The sequence below is a fragment of the Neopsephotus bourkii genome, unplaced genomic scaffold (genome assembly GCF_033783945.1).
Source record: "Neopsephotus bourkii isolate Nb327-2 ecotype Australia unplaced genomic scaffold, CSIRO-AGI_Nbou_v1 NB_1765, whole genome shotgun sequence".
Classification (NCBI taxonomy): Eukaryota; Metazoa; Chordata; class Aves; order Psittaciformes; family Psittacidae; genus Neopsephotus; species Neopsephotus bourkii.
The window spans coordinates 10,109,896-10,131,865 of NW_026902239.1; the positions used below are offsets into that span (position 1 = coordinate 10,109,896).

At 37.1% G+C, this 21,970-nt stretch overlaps 1 protein-coding gene across 4 annotated transcripts in view; it reads right to left on the bottom strand.

Annotated features, from left to right (window-relative positions):
- The window catches only part of NKAIN2 (sodium/potassium transporting ATPase interacting 2), a 551,406-nt gene that overhangs the window by 286,783 nt on the left and 242,653 nt on the right, over positions 1-21,970 (bottom strand). For 3 of the 4 annotated variants that reach the window (XR_009729245.1, XR_009729244.1, XM_061378426.1), the window contains exon 2: positions 18,042-18,179. The exons of the other annotated variant lie outside the window; for it this stretch is intronic. Coding sequence is in view for 1 of the 3 variants with exons in the window: in XM_061378426.1 (XP_061234410.1) it covers positions 18,042-18,179 (138 nt within the window). In the remaining 2 variants the exon portion in view is untranslated. The remainder of the gene's footprint in view (positions 1-18,041; positions 18,180-21,970) is intronic. 4 annotated transcript variants of the gene reach the window in all.

A 21,970-nucleotide genomic window follows, 5' to 3' on the forward strand; every position in this document is an offset into this window, starting at 1 on the left:
AACTTTTTTATCTCATTTCATGACTTTTTTTTTTTTAGTTTTTATGTCATTTAGGACTTAAGTTTAACATATGTATTTTAGAGTCAAGTCCTAAAAAGATGTCAGTGGCTGTGCATCAGACATTGCAGTCATGTTACTTAACCTATTGTAACTTTCAACTTGATGAATCAATACTTTTCACATCAGGCGTCAGAAACATAAACAAATAAATATGTGTTAGTGCTCATATACTGACAAGTTTTCTTAATCAGTAGCATCGCTACTTCATTTTTAAGGGTAAATTATCCAGACTGGAACTGTTTATTTATAGTTATGCCCAGTATATGTTTTTCCTTAGCTCAGCTTTTTTAAGGCTTTTCATTCAACAACATGTGGATTATATTTTTTATAGTGTGACTTTCTGTAAGTTCAGAGTGAACTGTATTTTGATTCCATTCTGCATTTTGTTTAACATCATTTTTGCACTTGAATTAGAGACTGCACCTACTAAGCTAAAATACTTATTCCTGAACATCTTTGGTAAATCCACCTCCAGTGCACTACCTTGAATAAACCTAAATATCAGGTTTAGGTCTCTGAAAAATACATGAAGTTTTGTTTATCTGTGGCCTTCTCTCCATCTTAGCTGAAATGTAGATTCTTGACTCAGTGCCCATTTTCAGACTTCATGTGGCCATAAATAAACAGTACACTTTTAGAATCGGTTATGCAAGAATTCAATTATTGAATGGTAAAAAGTCAGTGTCAATAAAGTCATCTCAAAGAGACTTCTGACACAGAAGCAGTGATGTATCTTAGAAACAGACAAGTATCACAGAAGGCTGCTTATTCACAGTGTCTACACTCGTGAATATAACAATGTCATCTTTATGAGGGCAAAGCACTGCCAATCAACCTAAGACATGTAGACAAACCCACTAATATTGCTACTAATTAAATTCATTATAAGTCTTTCAAAACAGGACTTGGATTCACATTTTTTACAGAATCAGCACATCAAAATGAAATCCAAACTTGGCTGAACTAGTACAGTAAGCAGTGTAGAACCCAAAACCTAAGTAGCATTTATATCACCAAAACCACTTCAAATCTATGAATAGGTATTTCAACAAGAATAAACACAGAAGATTGTTTCTTGTTTCAAAGAAAGCAGAAGTAGTGAGTAGGTAAAACTAAACTCATGTAAAACCAGTGACACTTCCAACATCAAACTTCAAGCAGGAACTTGCTCTTCAGGAAGACACATAATTAAGGTGAAATATGCAGAGTGCCCAGTGTCACAGGTTATAAGTAATTTTTTGGTTTTTATACATGATAGGAATGTTTTGAAGGATTCCTGAGACTTAGACCAGAAATGTCAAATTGCTTAAGAGCAAACAGTCAAAATGAATTATGCCACCTTAAAATGTATTTTATTTTTAGATTTCTCACCTATTAAAAACCTTTAACAAAGAAAACATGGCTTCATTAACTGTGCTTGTTTATTGGTTACAGAATACTAACCTTTAACAAAAATCCTTATCCAAGGACCAACACCTAGGCTCTTCCCAAAGCTAGTGATTTAATTAGATTGGAAACTTCCATAGCTATTTTTAATAAGTGCATTTTTCTGGTTGGGCAGAAGACCCACCACAGCTAAATGTAAACTTTTTTTGACACATAAAGAAGAGCGAAAGCACTTATTGGTCTCAGAGCAGAAGCTCCAGAGAATAGGTGGCTTCCTGGCTGAATAAAGCAGCATGAAAACCAAAATTGGTTCTGTCTGCACTCACTCCAAACTGATATTGAAATCATTGAAAACAGCTGCAGAACTTCATAAAATAAATAAATAAATAATCTAACAAGCGGTATGGTTGGAAATAGCTAAGAAACTGTAGCAGGAACCAAAGCAGCAGCATTGGTAATTCGAACAGGTATAAAGGGAATCACAGTTGTTTACCTGCAAAAATAAAATGTTACTTACAAGACTTGTTTAGAAGTAAAAATTATATTGGTATGTAAAATTCTGTCCATAGAGGCATTTATAATTCAACCGTACCTGCTGAGCTCACAGCACATAAATGCTGCTTCACTATGATCTTTATTATTTTAAATTTATTTATTATTTATACTTGTTTATCCAACATGAATGCACGCAGCATTAACATCTATGCCCCAATATATGCATTAACCCATAAAACTAAACTGCAAATAAATAGTGCCCTTGACAGCTAAATTGTGGAAATATGGAGCAATGGAAATTTTTGAAATGTTTAATAGTGCATTTTACAGCTCTGCTCATTGTTTATCTTGCCTTTCAGTGTCATTCATAAAATGCATCTTCATTGGTAGTGGTTCTCATAGCACAGACAAAGTTGAAAAAAAAAAAAGTGTTCTTTTCCTGGAGAGCTTCAGGAGTTGAAAATCATAATGAAAACATTAAAAACTGAAAAAGGTAAGTACAGATGGGAAGAGAGAAAAACCTCTGAAATCCTGAAATGGAGATTTGTGACAAGGAGATTTATAGAATGGTTTTTATGTAGGTTCTTGTTCAGAAGGCAATAAAGAAAAACAAAAGAAAAAAAAAAGCCACGTTTGGAATATGCACGAATAAAATAATCTCCATCTTCTTTCAAAACTGGAAATGGTGATTTGTAAATGAACAGGACAGCACAGGCCTGTGCAATTCTCAATGCACCTTTCCTGAAGCATAACCTCAGGGTGAAAAACTCAAAAGAAACGAGAATCAGTCACATTGCCTAGAAAAAACCCTTGGAAAAAATGTAAGGACAGACTCCAGGTACTGGCATGTCATCCCGTGCAGAGATGTTATCCCTGTTACAGACTTGGGATAATGTGAACTCTCTCTGGAAGGAAATGGGAGAACTGACTACCCTCGATTTGGAGAAGGCTGAGGTTCTCAATGACTTCTTTGGCTCAGTCTTCACTGGCAAATGCTCTGACCAGACCACCCAAGTCTTGGAAGGCAGATGCAGGGACTGTGAGAATGATGACTCCAGGCCCACTGTAGGAGAGATCACATGTAGGTTTGAGATCATCTTAAGAACCTGAATGTGTGCAAGTCCTTGGGACCTGATGAAATCCATCCATGGGTCCTGATGGTGCTGGTGAACAAAGCTGCTAAGCCACTGTCCATTATACTTAAAAATCATGGCAGTCAGGTGAAGTTCCTGACAACTGGAAAAAGGGAAAGATAACCCCCATTTTCAAGAAGGGGAAAACGGATCACCCAGGGAATTACAGACCAGTCAGTCTCACCTCTGTGCCTGGCAAGATCTTGGAGCAGATTTTCCTAAAGAGCATGCTAAGGCACATGAAAATCAACAAGGTGCATGGTGACAGCCAGCATGGCTTCACTAAGGGGAAGTCATGCCTGAACAATCTGATGGCCTTCTATGATGGGACTACATGGGAAAAGCAGTTGACGTCATCAACCTGGACTTGTGCAAAGTGCTTGACACTGTCCAACAAGAAATCCTCTCTTTAAACTGGAGAGTCATCAATTTGATGGATGGACCACTCAGTGGATAAAGAACTGGCTGGATGGCCACATGCAAAGAGCTGCGGTCAATGGCTCAGTGTCCAACTACAGACCTATAACAATTGGTGTCCCTCAGTGTTGGGACTGATCTTGTTCAACATCTTTGTTGGTGACATGGACAGTGGGATTGTGTGTGCCCTCAGCAAGTTTCCTGATGACACTAAGTTATGTGGCTTGGTTGGTATGCTGGAGGGAAGGAATGCCATCCAGGGAAACCTTGACATGCTTGAGAGGTGGGCCGATGCCAACCTCATGAGGTTCAACCAAGCAGGTCCTACACCTGGGTCAGGGCAATCCCAGACACAGCTACAGTTTGGGTGGAGAAGAGGTTCAGAGTAGCACTGCGGAGAAGGACGCTGGCGTGCTGGTTGATGAAAAACTTAACATGAGACAGCAGTGTGCGCTTGCAGCCCAGAAAGCCAACTATATCCTGGGCTACATCAAAAGAAGAGTGACCAGCAGGTTGAAGGAGGTGATCCTGCCCCTTTATTCTGCTCTTGTGACACCTCACTTGGAGTATTGTGTGCAGTTGTGGTGTCATCAACATAAAAATGACATGGAACTGTTGAAACAAGCCCAGAGGAGGGCCACGAGGATGATCAGGGGGTTGGAGCATCTCCTGTATAAGGACAGGCTGCGAAAGTTGGGGCTGTTCAGCCTGGAGAAGAGAAGGCTGCGTGGAGACCTCATAGCAGCCTTCCAGTATCTGAAGGGGGTGTAGGACACCAGAGAGGGACTCCTTCTTAGGACTGTAGTGATAGGACAAGGGGGAATGGGTTTAAACTTAAACAGGGGAAGTCCAGGCTAGATATAAGGAAGAATTTCTTTACTGTGAGACTGGTGAAGCACTGGAACAGGTTGCCCAAAGAAGTGGCAATTTGGAAAGAGCCTTGGGTGACTTGGTTTAGTGCGAGACATCCCTGCCCACAGCAAGGGAGTTGGAACTAGACGATCTTAAGGTCCTTTCCAACAACTGGATGATATAAACCAACTGTGACTAAAGTCAGCTTCACTTGAGTGACTGAGATTGCATACATCTTAATCAGTTGGCCAAAACAAGAACTGGGTTTCAGTGCAATGTATTGATAAGTACTGGTTTACAGACTTAATTTAAAACAGACAGCTTTATTTTAGCTACATGCAGTACAATGGCATTTTAAATATATGTGTAGAGATTAGTGGCTGAATCAAGCTGAAGAGAATAGGGGAAGACAAAGACAGGAGTACAGAAGGAGCTGGAATAGAAAGAGGAGCTGCAGTAAAGCTGTTGTTATGTGACTATGTTCCAGAACAAGCTCAGAACTTGCAGGCCATTGCAAGGAGAGGCAGCAGAGCAGAGGAATAGGAAACTCTGATAGGTAGCCTGGACTAGAGGCAATGTTCCCTGTTCTTTTCTAATGCTTATATCATTGTGGTAAAAACTGTTTATTAAAATATACTTATCTCTTCCTGGAAGGAGTGAAGCTATGGGTCCCAGCTGCCACTGTAACAGCCACTAAGCCTGACAAAAAAGACAGCTTGAGGTATCAGCAGACTTTGCCCTTGGTCAAAGAGTCTGCTGGCTTTGGCTGGTGTAGAGTTAATTTTCTTCATAGTAGCTGGTATTGGGCTGTGTTTTGGATTTGTGCTGGAAACACTGTTGATAACATAGGAATGCTTTCATTACGACTGAGCAGTGCTTACACAGGCTTACACAGTGCTTACAAGGCCTTTTCCGCTTCTCACACTGTCCTGCCAGCGAGTAGGCTGGAGGTGCACAAGAAGGTGGGAGGGGACACAGCCAGGACAGCTGACCCCAACTGACCACAGGGATATTCCATACCATATGGTATCATGCTCAGTGCATAAAGCTGTAAGAAGAAGTAAGAAGGAGTGTCACTGGGGGTGCTGTCCTTTGTCCTCCCAAGTAAACATTACACGTGATGGAGTCCTGCTTTCCTGGGGATGGCTGAACGCCTGTCTGCTACTGGGCAGCGATGAATGAATTTCTTATTTTGCTTGCAAACCCATATGTGTGCGTTTTGCTTTACCTATTAAACAGTCTTTATCTCAACCCACAAAGTTTCTCATTTTTACCTTTTCAATTCTTTCCCACATCCCACCAGGAAGTAGTGAGCAAAAGGTTGTGTGGTACTTAGTTGCTGGCTAGGGTTAAACCATAACAGAGATACTGTCCAAAGACCATTTAATTATTCTTGTTTCTTACACAAGTATTCCACACTGTTAAGTAGCTATGATGACAGTCTTTGTTCCTGAACTTTACAGAGTTTGGGACATCTCTGTTTGAAGGGGGCAGTGCATAAAGAACTGGCTTGTAACTTGAGAAAAACGGATTTACATGTTGATCTGCTGAAGCCTTTGGTACTGGGAAACTGTTTTAGTCTTTTAGTGTTTCAATTCCCACTTTGTAAAGCAGTGTTAGGAGTACTTCCTTACTTCAATAGTATGAAAAAATAACAAGGACATTAAAAGCTTTGAGACAGACAGCTACTCCATGAATGCATATTATGAACACATAACAAGATAAAACATACAAGATGAAGATACAACCATTCAGGCAAGCGAATGTCAGCAGTAATTAATATTTGCCAGCTAGAAAAAATACTAGATCAACAATATGGAAATCCATAGTAACAGTTATAGGAGCAACTGTGGGAAATACAAGAAAATCTAATTACGCTAGATAAAGAGAAATATTTTGCACTGAAGTCATCACTGAGGTCATGTCAGAGTAGCAGAAACATTACCTCATCCTTGCTTCATTTTTAATTATCTCTAGCTGACCAGAGCTATCGGATGTTTGAGAGAATTTTAATGCCTTCAACTGCAGTTTAGGTAGGGGTTGCAAAACCCAGGGATTTTCTCCCTAATCTCCTCCTTTGAGTATCTGTTAAAGACATCGTCAGCTAAATCCTTCATTCTCTATGCTTTTTATAGTATCAAGTACAAAGTGCCAATTAGACATTAATTTAAGAGTACAGGTTGCTAGTTCTCAAAAAAAAAAAAAAAAAAGAGTTACAAAACACCCTGTAGAATAAAACCCACTTGCCAGGCAAACCAGAGGATCTGTTCTAGAGAAAGAGAAAATGAAATGTAGAGGAATTCTGTCAGTGAGCAATCATCTAGTTTGAATGAAAAGAAAATACTGCATTTTCTACATATTAACAGCTCTACTTGGAACCATACTCCTCAGTGGAGACTCCCTGGAAAACCACCTTTTTCTGTGGAATGGATGAGGGAGAGACATTTTGAATCGCTACTTTTTAAACGTGAATACAATTCACTGAAAGGGGATAAAAGCATTAGGAAAGGATGAATGTAGCTGAATTCTACACCAGTTAAACCTGCTATGAAACAAATAATTAAGGATTTAAATTGAAAATATCAGACAGCTTCATGCAATGAACAGGTTCTGGAAATCAACACTGGACTTCATTATATGATTCAAATATAATCTTTCATCCTCTAATAGAATCATAGACTCATACAATAGTTAGGATTGGAAAAGACCTTAAGATCATCTAATTCCAACCCCACTACCACGGTAGCAACACCACTCACTAGGCCATGTCACTCAAGACTCCACCCAACCTGGCCTTGAACACTGCCAGGGATGGAGCATTCACAACTTCTTTGGGCAGCCCATTCCAGTGCCTCACCACCCTTACAGTAAAGAACTTCTTCCTTATATCTAACCTGAGCTTCCCCTATTTAAGTTTAAACCCATGCCCCCTTGTCCTGTCACTGCAGTCGCTAATGAAGAGTCCTTCTCTGTTGTCTTTCTAGGCCCCCTTCAGATATTGGAAGGCTGCTATGATTTTAAAAACTAGTATTAACTAAGCATCTTTAAAAGGATTTGTTATAATGGAAAATGTAAAAAACACTCTGAAAATTAATGAAAATCCATCTCAATATAAATGAAAACAAACCTTCAAGCAGAACCGCTGTTGAAGTAAACTCTGTCTTGGAGCCTTATCCAGGGTGTCTTTCAACATATTTTCTGAAAACATCCCAAATTAATTTTCAGGATTCCGTGGTTCTAAGAACCTAATAGATTTCATGTTCAAATGAGTGAGAAGAGTTTACTGCGTTTTCAAAAAGTCTACTTTTTAAAAAGCTTCTCATAGTTTATCAGCTTCTCAGTTATATTCAATGAAACTCCAGAGGGCTGGTACACTTTTTCTCTTTAGAACTCTGTTTTCTCATGGTAGAGGAATTTGGAAAAAGTGATGTTATAAAAAACTTAGAGGAATCAAAAACTTAGCATCTCTTAACTGGGATAATTTCTTTTTTATGTCTTGTCTAGTTCTCTGATCAACGGGTTTAGGTTTTTTTTCCATTGTGCTTTCCTAATGCTGGCAGACTGTTTGGGTACTCTTTAATCTTGAAAGAGTATTTAATACTTTCTGTTAAGAAGTTCAGTCAGGTTTTCTGAATACACAAGAAATTTTATTTTCGTAATTTCCTTTAGATTAATCCTTTTGTACTTTAATGAATCACATCTAAATATTTCCAAACGAAGAGAGCAGATGAAAGTAGTCAAACTTTCAAACTCAGACAATTTCTACGGAAAAAAAACCAACAAACCAAACCAACTTTGTGTGGTCTTTATGCTAAATAGTATGAAAATTTTTAAGTCAAGGGCCCCCCAAAACAGAAAATGCCAGAGAAATTTACTGTAGACTAGCTAATTTCATCTACAGTCAAGATATATGCACTATGCATAATATTATATAGGAAGCAATTCTCCAACATACTTGCCCAAGGCTCAGTTGAATCTCTGGGGCTGTAGACTTTGAAATCTGTTGAGATCTCTTGCTAGTTATAAAAATATTTCCAAGAGGAGAACTCAAAATCAAAAGGCCAGTAAAACTGAAGCCTAGACTAGCTTTCTGGAATGATTATCAGCTAAAAAGAGCATGAATTCTGTTTTAAACTGGTATTTAATAATCAATAAACTAACCGATAAAAATATAGAACAAAAGACTTTTTGACCATTGGAATATTTAAGGTTTTTTTTGTTGTTGTTCAAATTCTGTATGTGTGGAATGTGTTACTCATAATTTGGATTAGTTGAACTACCTACCTCTGTGACACTGACCAGACAGCTATTCACTAACTTCTTACTTCACATTCCCATCCCTACCATAAAGTGTTCTAGGTTTGGTTTCAAAAGTAAATTGCTGCGCCTGTCCTTTTAAATATAAATGAAAGCACATTTAAATCCACAACATACAAAAATCTAATCTTTTAACACAACAGCAGCAAAAGCACTTTTAAGCAGTATACCTCCCTGTGAACTGAAATCCCTTTCAGCAAATGCTGTTTAAAGTCCCAAGGGCACTCTTTTACTTACATCACTACTGATTTTCACAGCATCTGCCATAAGTGAGCAAAACTCTCCAATAAAATAGCAATTCACAAAGTTTACAAAGGTCATTCTTATGGAGGTAGCATCCAGTACTGAAAGGGCAGACTATAGACAGAATCCCAAACTCTACTCTTCTGTGACATCCAAATTATTATCAGTAATCTTTTATAAGAATTTTTAGGACAAAAAGTTGTACTAACATGTTCTTGCTCCAGGTATTTATGAACATTGAGATATTTCTGAAAACACTGATGAGATCTGAAAGATGATTACTGAGAAAGTGACCAGGACAAAGGATGACTTTAGGAAGGTGAGCTTCAACAAATAGCAACCATCCCTCAACTAAACAATTTAGTATGAATTCTGCATTGAAAAGAATGTTAGTGATATACTTATCATGGAATGTGCTAAGGAGAATACACTTTTCTGTTCATGGCACGGAAAACATTTCATGAAAGTGCCCCTGTGCAGTAATTACTATACCATAAAATACCAGTGCTTCATTTAGCATTGATTTAACTGGCATAATGAAAATGAAACCATGAATGAAACTTGGGGTTAATTCAGGGGCTAGGTGGATTCTCCAGCACTGTAATAGTCTTAATTAATGCTATGATTTGAAGCTTTACTGGAGTGTCCCCAAAATGGTTCTGCAATACTCAGTTTGAAGGTTTAATTGTGCTCTTTTAAATTTTCCATTTTTATTCTGTACTTCGTTTCTCCTCATACGCTTGGTCATGCACTTTACTCTTCAAAGTTTTTTTTCACATCTATACAATCCTATACTGCGTTCTAATTTTACCAATTTTCTTCTTTAATTTACTTAATCAGACAGAAACTCTCACAGAGCTCTTTATTTTAGTTAACCATCTCTACTAAGTAGCAATATGAGTGTACTACTTTTCCTTTGCTTTGTCTCCTTTTTAATGTGGGTATCTATCTCTGGGAATCCTAAGCTACAACCAATATTTTATTCCCCATTTTTCACCAAGAAACTTCCTGAGACACAGTGACCAGTAATATTGTAGTCACTAGTTTTTGACAACTCAAGAATTATTTTTTAACAAACTCATCTGATTTACTTTCAACTGAAGGCAGGCTTTCTACATGACTATTTCTAAATCATCTGCCCAAGAATAAAATGAATAAGCATTAAGAAACAGATGAAATAGATTTAGGTGTAGACAGAGCTTTCCATAATGATCACTTTTTGGAATGCTATCACATTCTTGATCTTGTATAGTATAGTTTTTCCAAATATTTTCAATCTTTCTGACTGAAAATGTAATGTTAGTGTGCTTATATTACTGTGGCTTGAAACTACTGAATGCATACCTCTTTCCCAAGTGTGAGAACTCCTTTATACACATGGAACTCTCAAATAAAATAGTTACTCTATCCTCCCTGTTTAAGGCACACACTCACTATACAGTGCCTGATTTCTGGAATTCTGCTATTTGGAGAAATTAATACTCTGTCAACATTCTCTTTTATTGTTTGTCATTGAGACTTTTTTTGTTCTGTTTTAAATTTTCCAGAGGGTCTATATACTTTTGGACTACCTCTGATTTTTTAGACATTAGCGAAGTTCTTACTGGCACAGATTTTTCTACTAACATGGAAATACAGCCTTTGTGGTTACACACTTCCTGATTTTGGTCTGGCCTACAAGTACTACAACACAAATCAACCTGAATCATGGTATTTCCAACCTGATTGAAACCAGTAAATCCTAGAAATTTTACACTGAGAACAGCATGGATAATGCGAATGTTTCCTGCAAGTACCATTTCCAATTTTAAGTGTATTTATTTCAGACTTGTTCAGCTTGCTTTCTGGTTCACGTTCAGCAAAGATTTTAGTAAATATAGTGACAGAGTATCCTAAAAAAATACAAATCCTGTTGCCAGTATTAATTTGCAGAAAACAAATTGGTTTTTTTTTCAAGCACATTTGTACCAGAAATTTAATGAGCTTAAGAGGCTAGACTTCTTTGAAAGATAAGTAGATATCTATTTATTTATATAATTATTTGTTGCTTAATTTACAGGTAAAATTATTAGAAATCTATATTAAGAATTAGTAATATTGTATTCAGTAACTGAATACATTAAAATACAGAACTGAATACAAACTACAGTATAAAAACTCACATTCATTATTATCCATTGCAAACTACTGAATCAAGGAACAAACTGAGGAATATCATTATGTGTGCTTGAGCAAACTTGAACAAGAAAAACATCTTGCCAATGGCACATTTTGAAACAGAATCAGTATCCTGATTCAGTCTCCTGTGACAGCCAACAGACAAAGCTGCTACTAAAATGCTCCAGGTCTTTAATTGCACTTAACAGCATTACTGGGCATTAGCTCAAAATGATTATATAGAAGATTATTGTCTATGACCCCAAATTATCATTTGCTTTGAAAAGTGGTGAGGAGCACAGAAGGAGTTTCTGTGGCTATATGCCTCCTTCTGTAGACTTCTGCATTTTAGTTGCAACACCATAAATCGTTACATAAGTACAATTAAGGTGAAGAACTGAATGACCTGTGTCAGAACGTAGACAAAAGTACTTCCTGACAAACGCTTTTACAGACAGCAGTCTCAGGTAGGAGTCTGACTTCACAGATTTCAAGAACTTTGTGCTTTGCAGGCTGACAAGAATATACGACTATTCAATTTCATTTCACCCTCCTCTTTATTCAGTGGGTTTATATACATATAGTTTCCCCAACAGCTATAAAGAAAGCAGAAGTACAATATGTTTTTTAATAATTCATGTATTGAGCTTGAGCACACACACTTCCTTATCTTAAATAAAACAAGTATCTGGAAAATAAATTGGATTAGGTCAATAAGGTAAATTAATCTCAGAAGAACTCAATTATTTAAAAATGTTAGGCACAAGAATCCTCGCTGTACTATAAAAAACTGTTTCATCAGGAGAAAGAACCAAAAACTGGTTCTCTTACAAGAGCTAACAAAACAGTCTCCTGAAATGTTTTCTCACAAAAAAAAAAAAAAAATCTGGCCAAATCGTTAACTATATGGAGCCTGTTTAAAAGTTCAGAAAAGCATGGTTCTAGAACTGCAGATTCCCTGATGCTTTTTGACTTATAGTTTTCTATGGCATGGCTAATGTTTGATAATATCCTGGTATGTACACATGACTGATGAACTTTTGCACACTTTCACGTACTACTTCAAACATTTAAAAACCATGGAAGATACTAAATCGTAATATAAAACTTAAATACTCCAAAACAGATCTGGCAGACTCAGGGCTACTTGTCATATAAGGCATTAAGCAGATCACACTAGGGGTGTTGAAGCAATTGACAATGTCTAGTCTTAAAAGAGACATAGATTAACTCAGTTATACTCTCTGGAGCCTAATGGTTTGACAGACTGATGATGCTGCAAGAAGCTCAGACATAAGGTAATTGCCTCTTTCAGTTTTTTAATATATATAAGCAATTATATGTTAAGTAAGGCAGCAGTAATAATCTATCCTTTTCTCCCAGACTTAATGTGACCTGGTATTATCCTGTACAAGATTTTTTTTTGCTCTTAAAGGATGCAAATTTGCTTTCTGTTAGATCCTTGTCTCCTGCTAGTATACTGTGTTCTGTATGAGTCACTATCGATACCTGCCTCTGAGCCTGGTGTCACTGGCAGAATTTAGGGATTTCTGATCATGGGTCAGTTTACATGTTAGCAGGCCTGCTGGCAACAGATGGGGTGCATCAATGTGAAAGACGGAAAAGGATCTTTGCACAGGAGTTAGCAGGTCTCACTGAAAGAGTTTTAAACTCTTGTTTTTTGATTGTAAGGGGAAAAGGGCTAAAATCAGGCTCACTAGAGATAAGCCTGGGTGCAGCATGCCAGTGTTTGAGGAATGGTGTGCTAGTGAGGTCCACTGGTCTGCCGTCACAGTGGATGATGGAGATCAATGTGGCAGCACAGAGTTATTGATGTGTTAGAAATCCTGGAAGTGCCTGAGAATGGTCACATAGGTATTAGGGCTTCTCCCCTCTAAAAGTTGGCAGGATCAATCTCCCAACTGAAGTGCATCCACAACATCATGGGCTGTGTGCATTGTTGCTGGAGAAACCGGAAGCTATTGTGCTGCTGGAAAACTACGACATAGTTGCCATCACGAAAACATGCTGGGATGACTCATACAACTGAAGTGCTGCCTTCAGAAGGGATAGGCAAGGAAGCACAGGCAGTGGAATAGCCCTGTATGTTAGGGAGTGTCTTGATTGTCTAAAGCTTAATAATGGTGACAATAAGTTTGAGTGCTTATGGCTAAGAAACAGAAGGAAGGCCAACAATCACTTAACATGAATCTATTACAGAACCACTCAGCCAGGATGACGAGGCAGATGAAATATAAGCAGCTGGGGGAAGTCTCACAAGCTCTTCTTTTCATTGGGACTTCAATGCATCAGATATCTGCTGATTGTCAAGCATTGGAACAAGCTACCCAGAAAAGTGGTAAAGTCACCATTCCTGGAGGTATTTAAAAAGATGTGTAGACGTGGCACTTAGGAACATGGTTTGGTGGTGGATGAGGCAGTGATAGATTAATGGTTAGATCTTATGGTCTTAAAGGTCTTTTCCAACCTAAAGGACTTTATAATTCTATGGTTCAATTATGTTCACTATTTTTAGGGCGTGTTACGATTATGTTTAAGAGGGGGAAATACTAGAACAGAATAAATAACCCCCTGGGAAAATGTTAGTAACGTTGTTGCATAATTTTGCTTGAACGGGGCAACAAATTATGGAAAAACTTTTTGTACAATTTCTTACTGTCACAGGTTTGAAACAAGCCAATTTCTTCTGGATTAAAAGTTTTATTTCTTATAGATACTGGATCTTCACATTATACTCAAGATGGGAGAATGTTCTTCAGTACAAATGCTTTTTCACTTTCTTATCACTCTTGGTTTGTCTATAACACTGCTCAGTAAAACTACAGAATTGTACCAAAATTTTCTTTGTTGGAACTAGCTGTAAAAGAAGTAAATATAACAGGTCTAGAAGGTACAAGCAAGCAGTGGAAATTACCTTAGAAACTACCTCCCAGACATGACTTTCCTCAAATTGTAATATTTCATAATACACTTCAAAGCTTTTCTCTTTCTCACCAGATACTCCTTTACTTCTACCAATGGCAGTGAAGAAACAAAGTACTTAATTTTACAGTACTACCTTTGTAGCACTGGAGAACCAGTGAGCTTCACCCGCTAGTTGGATTCCTTTTTGGAGGAGAGAATGACGTTCATTAGAAATGGGACTTTTTGTCTTTCCTATATATTCTGAGAATGCTTTCTAGAAATGCTAAGGCATCAGAAAAATGAGATTGCCAAGGTTTTCCATCATTCAGGAACCAGAAAACATTCATTTATTCAGCAGCATTTTCTTACTTATAGCATCACAGAAAGGTCTGGTTGGAAGGGACCTTTAAAGATCATGTGCTTCAACCTCCCTGACATAGGCAGAGATATCTTCCACTAGAGAAGTTTTCTCAAAATGCTATCCAACTTGATCTTGAGCACTTCTAAGGATGGAGCATCCACAACTTCTCTGGGCAACCTGTTCCACTGTCTCACCATCCTCATTGTAAAAATTTTCTTCCTTATGTTCAAACTTACATTCTTTCAGTTTAAACTTGTTGTGCCTTGTCCTGTAACTACAGGCATTGGTAAAAAAAAAATTTCTCCTTTTTTCTTTTAAGTTCCCTTTATACATTGAAAAGCTCTAATACAGTTCCCCTAGAGCCTTCACTTCAGAGCTAGTGAATCAAGTGCATCACACAGCTTGGTGTCACCTGTAAACCTGCTGAGGGTGCAAGCAATCCCACTATGTCACTGAGGAGCATATTAAATACTACTGCTCCCAGTATGCTCCCCTTAGGAATGCTACTCGTTACTGGTTTCCGTTTGAACACTGAGCCACTGAATGTATTTCTCTGGATGCAACCATCCAGCCACTTCCTTATCCATCTAACAGTCTTTCCATCAAACCAAATTCTCCACGTTAGGGAGCAGAATATTATGGGGGACCATATTAAAAGCCTTACTGAAGTCTAGACAGATTATATCTATAGCTCCTCCCTGGTCTACTGATGCAGTTACTCTATTGTAGAAGGTTATGAGATTAGTCAGGCAACTAATAATCCATAGTAGAGTGAGGAACATGTGCTGAGCATATCAGCACAGCCAGCATCCCTCTGTAGACGGAATGGGGAGAAACGGAACCTTCAGTCGAAGCCCTACCCAGGTGGAAAGCATTGCTTCTTTCAGGAGCCCTTCTTAATTTGCACTGGTATTACCTCTCAGACATTTGCATTGATGGATCCTATGATAATACCGCTAAAAACACATTTACATCTAAGGCATTACACTGGCTAATGTTTGTTTCTACTGAAATTGTTATTCTCTGTTTTAGCACAGTTTTGCTAGGCAGTCCTTTTATCATTACTGTTTTCACAAAAAAAATTGCTTCATTATTATCTTTTGAAAAGGTATCTTTGAAGAGACACTCATTCTCACCCTCAGAACAGGTTTCACCTCCTGCATCAGTTGCTCATTTATTAATGGTTTAGATTTACAAGTAAAAATGAATGTGTTCTTGTCAAACCTATACTAAGATCAACCCCCTTGATGATATTAAACTTCAGTTTCCTGCTCTCTTTGTCTTTGACAACTCCTGAATCCCATGCAATCTGAACTATTTTCCAAGGCCTGAAGCCACACAGTCACCTTTTGACCTCACTCCCAAACTTCCCTGTGACTCTTGTGAGTTCAAGGATGTACTTTCACTTGTGGTGTTCCACCTGTCTAAAACTTATTTCCTCTTCTGCCTAAGCCACTGAATCATTTCTTGAAATCTCACCTTAAAACCTCCCTGTTCTCTTTAACCTATGATTCACAACCTCTGAATAACATTTTTTTATATCCTTTATGAAGCATACACAGTAAAAAGGAAATTTATTGTAGTCTTGTTGAAGCAAGCTATAGTCGATATACTAACGTGACTGTGGATTAAGTGTCCTACAGAGTCCACTCAAGATAGATTGACTCTTGCAAAACCTACTGAAGTCTGAGTATTTATATTCACTCACCTGAACACCTCATAGCTACACCCTTGCAGGCTTACAAGCTGTTGTGATGCTTGCCTTTGAACTCACAAATTTATTCCTGATGTCAGATAACACTACTGAGTTTTGCCTAGCTATAACAAGGTGCCTAATCTGAGCCCAGAAGAACTGAAAGAAAGGATGCAGATCCCTCATCTCTCCCTCCAGTGACCAGTACCATTTCCCTCATCCTGACTTCAGATACTCTCCAAAGAGAGCAGTGGTAGAAATGAAAAAAAACCATAGCATTCCTCTGTTGATGCAACTAAATGAAGGATGAAAGTTACATCATATTTTCCTTATGTAAGTGATAGATAGCAGATTTGGGTATCTATTATAAAAGCTTAGTAAGACAAACAATTTGATCTTAGATTGGTTCAATTCAATAAGAGGATGCAAGAAGGTAAACTCACATCAAATGGGCTACACAGTGAGGGGGAGAGGGAGCTCTAAGAAGAAATGTGAAAATTAATAGGATGGTGTGTCACAAACCATACCATCCTACTAACAGTAGGTGAACAGTACCTATTTCTAAGGCTGGTATTGCTCCCCATTCAGAATGCATTCATTATTGTAGCAGGTAATTTTCTGTATTCCTGTTGAAAAGACTATTTAAATCTAGGGTTTTTTTTTCTTTAGCTCACCTAAGCATTTTATGCTCATGCTCATTTTTATGACTTTGAATAGTCTTAGAATGGAACTTTTAACTCTTTTAAACTGGCCTTTCAATTTTGGGTTTTAATCTTCAAGCCTTTTGTACTGGTCAAAGAATCAGGAACAGAAGAAAAAAAACTTCAGTTCACATTCACATATCTCCTAGAGTTGTGATTTAAAGGAAACACTATAAATATTTCAGACTTACAATATATTTTTCAGTGTTGATAGTATAAGCTTTGGAATATATTAGATTGTGCGCAGGCATGTCCTGGGTTTAGCAGTAGCAGTCAAAAAGACATTCTACCAGTAGAGACATGTTTTCTGCATACAGGAAATCACAGAAACATACTAATAATAATACATTACTATTACTGTCACACTACTGAAACATGGATGGTAGCACAGGGGTACAAGTAAAACATTTCTATCTCCTGAATGACTACTGGTATATGAAGAAAGAGTGCAATAGGAAACAGACTGCAAAAGTGAGTACAGATTGAGTGGAGTTATTTTCATTTGGCATGAGAATATGGATGTATCAAAAAGATACGAGCAAATCTTTCTGACTGCTATCTGTCTCTGAAAAAGTTTACCTGAATTAGCAGTCAATTTTGATAGAAATATTGTTATGCAAATCTATTTCTAACAAAAGGTGTTCAAATGCTGGTTTTCAGATTTGTTATTCTGTCTTATACCTACAAATATGAAAAAAAACCGAGAGTATGAAAGGAGGATTTCATTAATACTGTATTGCATCACAGAGTACAACATATTGAGTCATTGTATAAGGGGTAGCTGAATAACTAAAAGAAATAGATTAAAAATATAAAGGTCAAAATCCTTACTTTTATTCTGGAGCCCTTGGTCTGTAACCACCAAACCTGCATTTCTTACCATATTATCATATTTCAGTTTCACACTGGACTAATTTCTAGGAGGGACAGGCACTCCAGCACTACAGTTAGTAACAATAATGAGTAACTATAATGATGAATCTGTTGTTGAGGTCCAGTGTATCTAGGAAAGTTATGGCTAGCATTTATTCTAGCTTTAAATTCCTGTAATCTGAGGATGCTGTAATTCTTTAAACTGACTGCACTTCTTGAAAGTTCATATGGGCATGTAGTTTATGAGCATATTGACTCTCAACTTTTGTAGATTTCTACCAGTTAATTATTGAAGGTGTCTCAAAAGCATAATAAGTAAATGTAAATTATAGAAAAAGTTAAACCAAGACAAGATTTCTATTCCACCTATAAGATTATTATTTTTTAAACATGCACATCAAAATAAGTAAATAAAATTAAATACTCACTCCTGTTATGTAACGAGGTCTATACTGGATGGTTCCAAATAAGCCAAGTATGACTATAATAATGTGTATAAAATTTGCCAGGATGGGTGCCCACTGATAACCAAGGAAGTCAAATATCTGCCTCTCGAGCACAGAAACCTATGGTTAAAAAGCAAAAGCATAAATAGATTAGAACAGACCAGAAACATCTGTTTGTGAGTTTCCCCTTCCATGCCCAAGATAATTGCCCTGAGTGAAAAAATACTTTAGTCAGAAGTAAAATGAAATGAGTTTACAATGTTTTTGTAATGTTTTACCTTCTTGTTTTAATGAAAGCTGCATTTCTCACTGTCAGTTTACTGAGTTGTATTTTGTTAGTTAAAATATTCCTGTGGGCAGTTCTACCAAGACACTAAACTCCTCACTAGGACACTATGTTTCCAGGAAGAGAAACACAACTTTATTATATACACCAGCAAATATACCAATGTTCTGGAGTACCGGTGCTGAAAATAAATAGCGGGCTTATGACATCTTCTCAGCTTTGCTTCCATTCACAAACACCATCTTTCAGCCAAGTCCTAACTCTTTACTTTCATTTTTTTCCCTAATTTTTCATTTTTTCTCTTCCATCTATCCCCAACTATCCTGCCAGTGAAATTTTACATGTAATCAAATGCATGCGACTTTTTGACCTGGTTCTACTGATAATGACTCTAGTTTACCTTCTCTCACTGTCACAAACATCAGTTACCCAAGACTCTAAACGATTAGTTTTAATAAGAAAATTAAGGGACAATTTTCGGCTGTTGATGACTCTTTTCAAACAATGCTATTCCAAGCATTCCAACTAAAAAAACTGCATTTTGGACAGTATCAGTGGAAATTATTTCAGAATTCAGATAGTAGGTGTCCCTTAACTGGTGTTTGGACATTATGTCACAGCACTGCACCCCAGACCATAGACAGAATGGCATGTTTTGCCGAAAATAATACTGATGTGAATATTAGAAGGCAATACGATGGTGAAATGAATTCATACAGAAAGGGTAAGGAATTTCTTTGACAACATTCCAAAAAATTCACTAACAGGGACAGTGAATAGGCAATTTCCATGCAAATGTGAATAATACAAAGAAACTAAAAATAAACAAAATTATAGTAATAATAAATAAATAATAACACCACCACCACCACATACAGAAAATAAAGAAAAAGCAGGATGTTTCTTCATAAAGTTTCATTAAATGACAGGTGACTATTCACTCAGTTTATATTGTGCAATGGATTAATTGAATTGGGTGTATCCACCACACACTCCATTCACCGTAAACATAATACCTTTTGAGATCAAGTACTACACTAATAATTAACTACTGCTCTTGCATGATGTAGCTATGGGAAAGTTTTTCAGTTTTCATGCTGCAGTCCACTGCCACACCAACACTTTTGTTTTGAAATTAAGTGAAAAATTTGCCGTTAAAAAGACAGCCTACACTTACACCAGTATTGCAAATGCAGAGTGTTAATTATATAGTACTTACAGGCAGAAGTTGAACTTTAAGATAGGGACTGTCAAAATAATTCTGGGGAAGTTTGTCAGCCATATCATTTTGAACTTGAAAGTTCAGGTTTTCATGTCAAACACTGAATTCCTCTATACAACAGATTCCTTTCACAAAATGCATCCAGTTTATAGACAGTCTTGGTATTTTGCCTAGTATTTTATTCTACATATTTACTACCTGAAAAAGATTCTAGTCCTACATCTTCCAAGATCTTAATGAACTGATATGTGTTATCTTACAACCATCCCTAGCAAACCGGCATCATAGAAGAGTTCCCAGAATCCCAAGACATAATATTCTAATGGAGACAATGGGATGAAGAAAGAAAAGGAAGGCCAAGCTGTATTAGGAACTACATAAAATCTCAGATTGCCTGTGCTTTAACTTTATCATTAAGTTAATCTTATCATTAAGATATCTTATTTTCATAGCTGAACAAAGAGTAAATGAGAAAAGCAAAGCAGTAGCAAAAAGTCTAGACTGTACAGGCTTCTTCTAGTAGAGCTACAGTAGTGATTCAGTGAGCAAAAAAAATACCTTGGATGATGCAAATCATTTAGCTAGTAGGAAAATATAAAGGTAAATATGCTAACTGGAAAATTGGGGCACAGTAGTTAATTATAAAAAAAAATAGAAAATTTAATATTCCTGCTACAACATTTGTTTAAACTTGTTTATGGGGCTGTACTGAATAAATGGCTATTCTGTGCGAACCTCCGCTTCTCACACACCAATGTACTTTTTTTTTTTGATAACTGGCAATTTCCTTAGGACCAGGCAACCACTCCCTTAGATTTTGTGGCTATGTTGAAAATTCTGGCAGGAGATCTACTGGAAAACACAGCACACAAGGCAGTGGGTAAATATTGGCTGTGCAGAACAAAGAGACAAGCCTGCACTATCTCTGTCCCTGTGTATCTACCTCACATTTGCCATAGGCAGACTTGGTATTAGACTTTCTTCCATTACTCCAAGGAATCATCTGTGTGTGTGGAGTGCTGGATATGTGAGATGGAAGCATTCTTGCAGGCTATGCAGAGATAAAATGCTGTGAAAATGCAGCTGCTGTTCCTTAGAGATCAAACTACTGCAGCAATGTGCATCACAGATTTATCAAAATGGAAAATATAGGACAGAACTAAATCTTTATTCTCACTTCCTGAAGAGATGAAGGTTGAGAGAAAAAAAAAAACAACCCACAAAAAAACAATCCATTGCACAAGAGAAAAATACATGCAGTTACTAATAAATATAAATTCTCATTTGGTCTGTGTTTCTAAAGGGGGAAAAGTGAAAAATAGGACAAAGTACTGGCAAAATCTATTAAAACCAGTAGCTTCCTCCTCTTCCACAAATGCCAGAATCATAAGGGATTTCCTTACATAGCAAGAGAAAATACAGACCTGATTTAGAAAGATTTTTTTTTTTTCATTTACATCTAAAACTTAAAATTCCTGGTCAAAAAACTGTAGTTTTTTCCCCAAATCATATCCATCAGCTTTAAATGTTTAATGATATTTCAAGGACATTCCAGAGAGAAAGGAAAGGACTGTCAATGAAATATTAATCTTTAAAGTCTAGAAAGAGATAAAGAATTGTCCATTTTCTTCTTCTTTTGGAAATGAGTTTAAAATGAGAACAGGAAAGAGGAAAAATTGATGCTTTGGATGAAAAAGTACACAGTTGTAACAAAAGAAAAATGTGGTTGAATTCAACTCCATTTTAATAATGCATTGAACCAAAAATGTAGGGTTATGGAGAGTCAGTTTCTAATGTCAGAAAATAAACATCCACCCCATTGTCTTCTTAAGCTTCCAAATACAGAGAATGTCATACGCAGATTATCTGAAGTAATCATTAATAAAATTATAGAGACACTTAACTGCAATTACAGTGAACAATTTTTTTCTAATGTGTTATTTTTTCCAGACTTCTGCTGTTTTAAAAATAAATACAAAATAAAAACAGCCTATATATTGTCAAGTTGAAATAGCTCAAACTACTTCCAGATTCTTGTCAGAGGCTGGTTGTTACTAGGTTAACAGTGTTACTAACCTTGAGGGATCTAAGGATTGAATTTCCAGAGGATAAAGAAAACCATTTTGACATGACTCTTAACGTATGTGATCGGACTAAAATTTCAGACAGGAACCACAAAAGAGAAACCAGTCAAAAGGTGATTTATAACACAAACTCTAAAATGGAAAATGACAAAGCGCCTGTCCTCAGAAAGCTCCTTGAGAAGAAACTCAACCACGACTACTTCACAGTGATACAGAATCAAAATTTGGTATTGACAGAAATTGAAGTGCACACAGGCACACAAGTGGGTATGCCAGCCAGGGCCCTTGGACAGAACATGCAGCACGGAGGCAGGCAGTA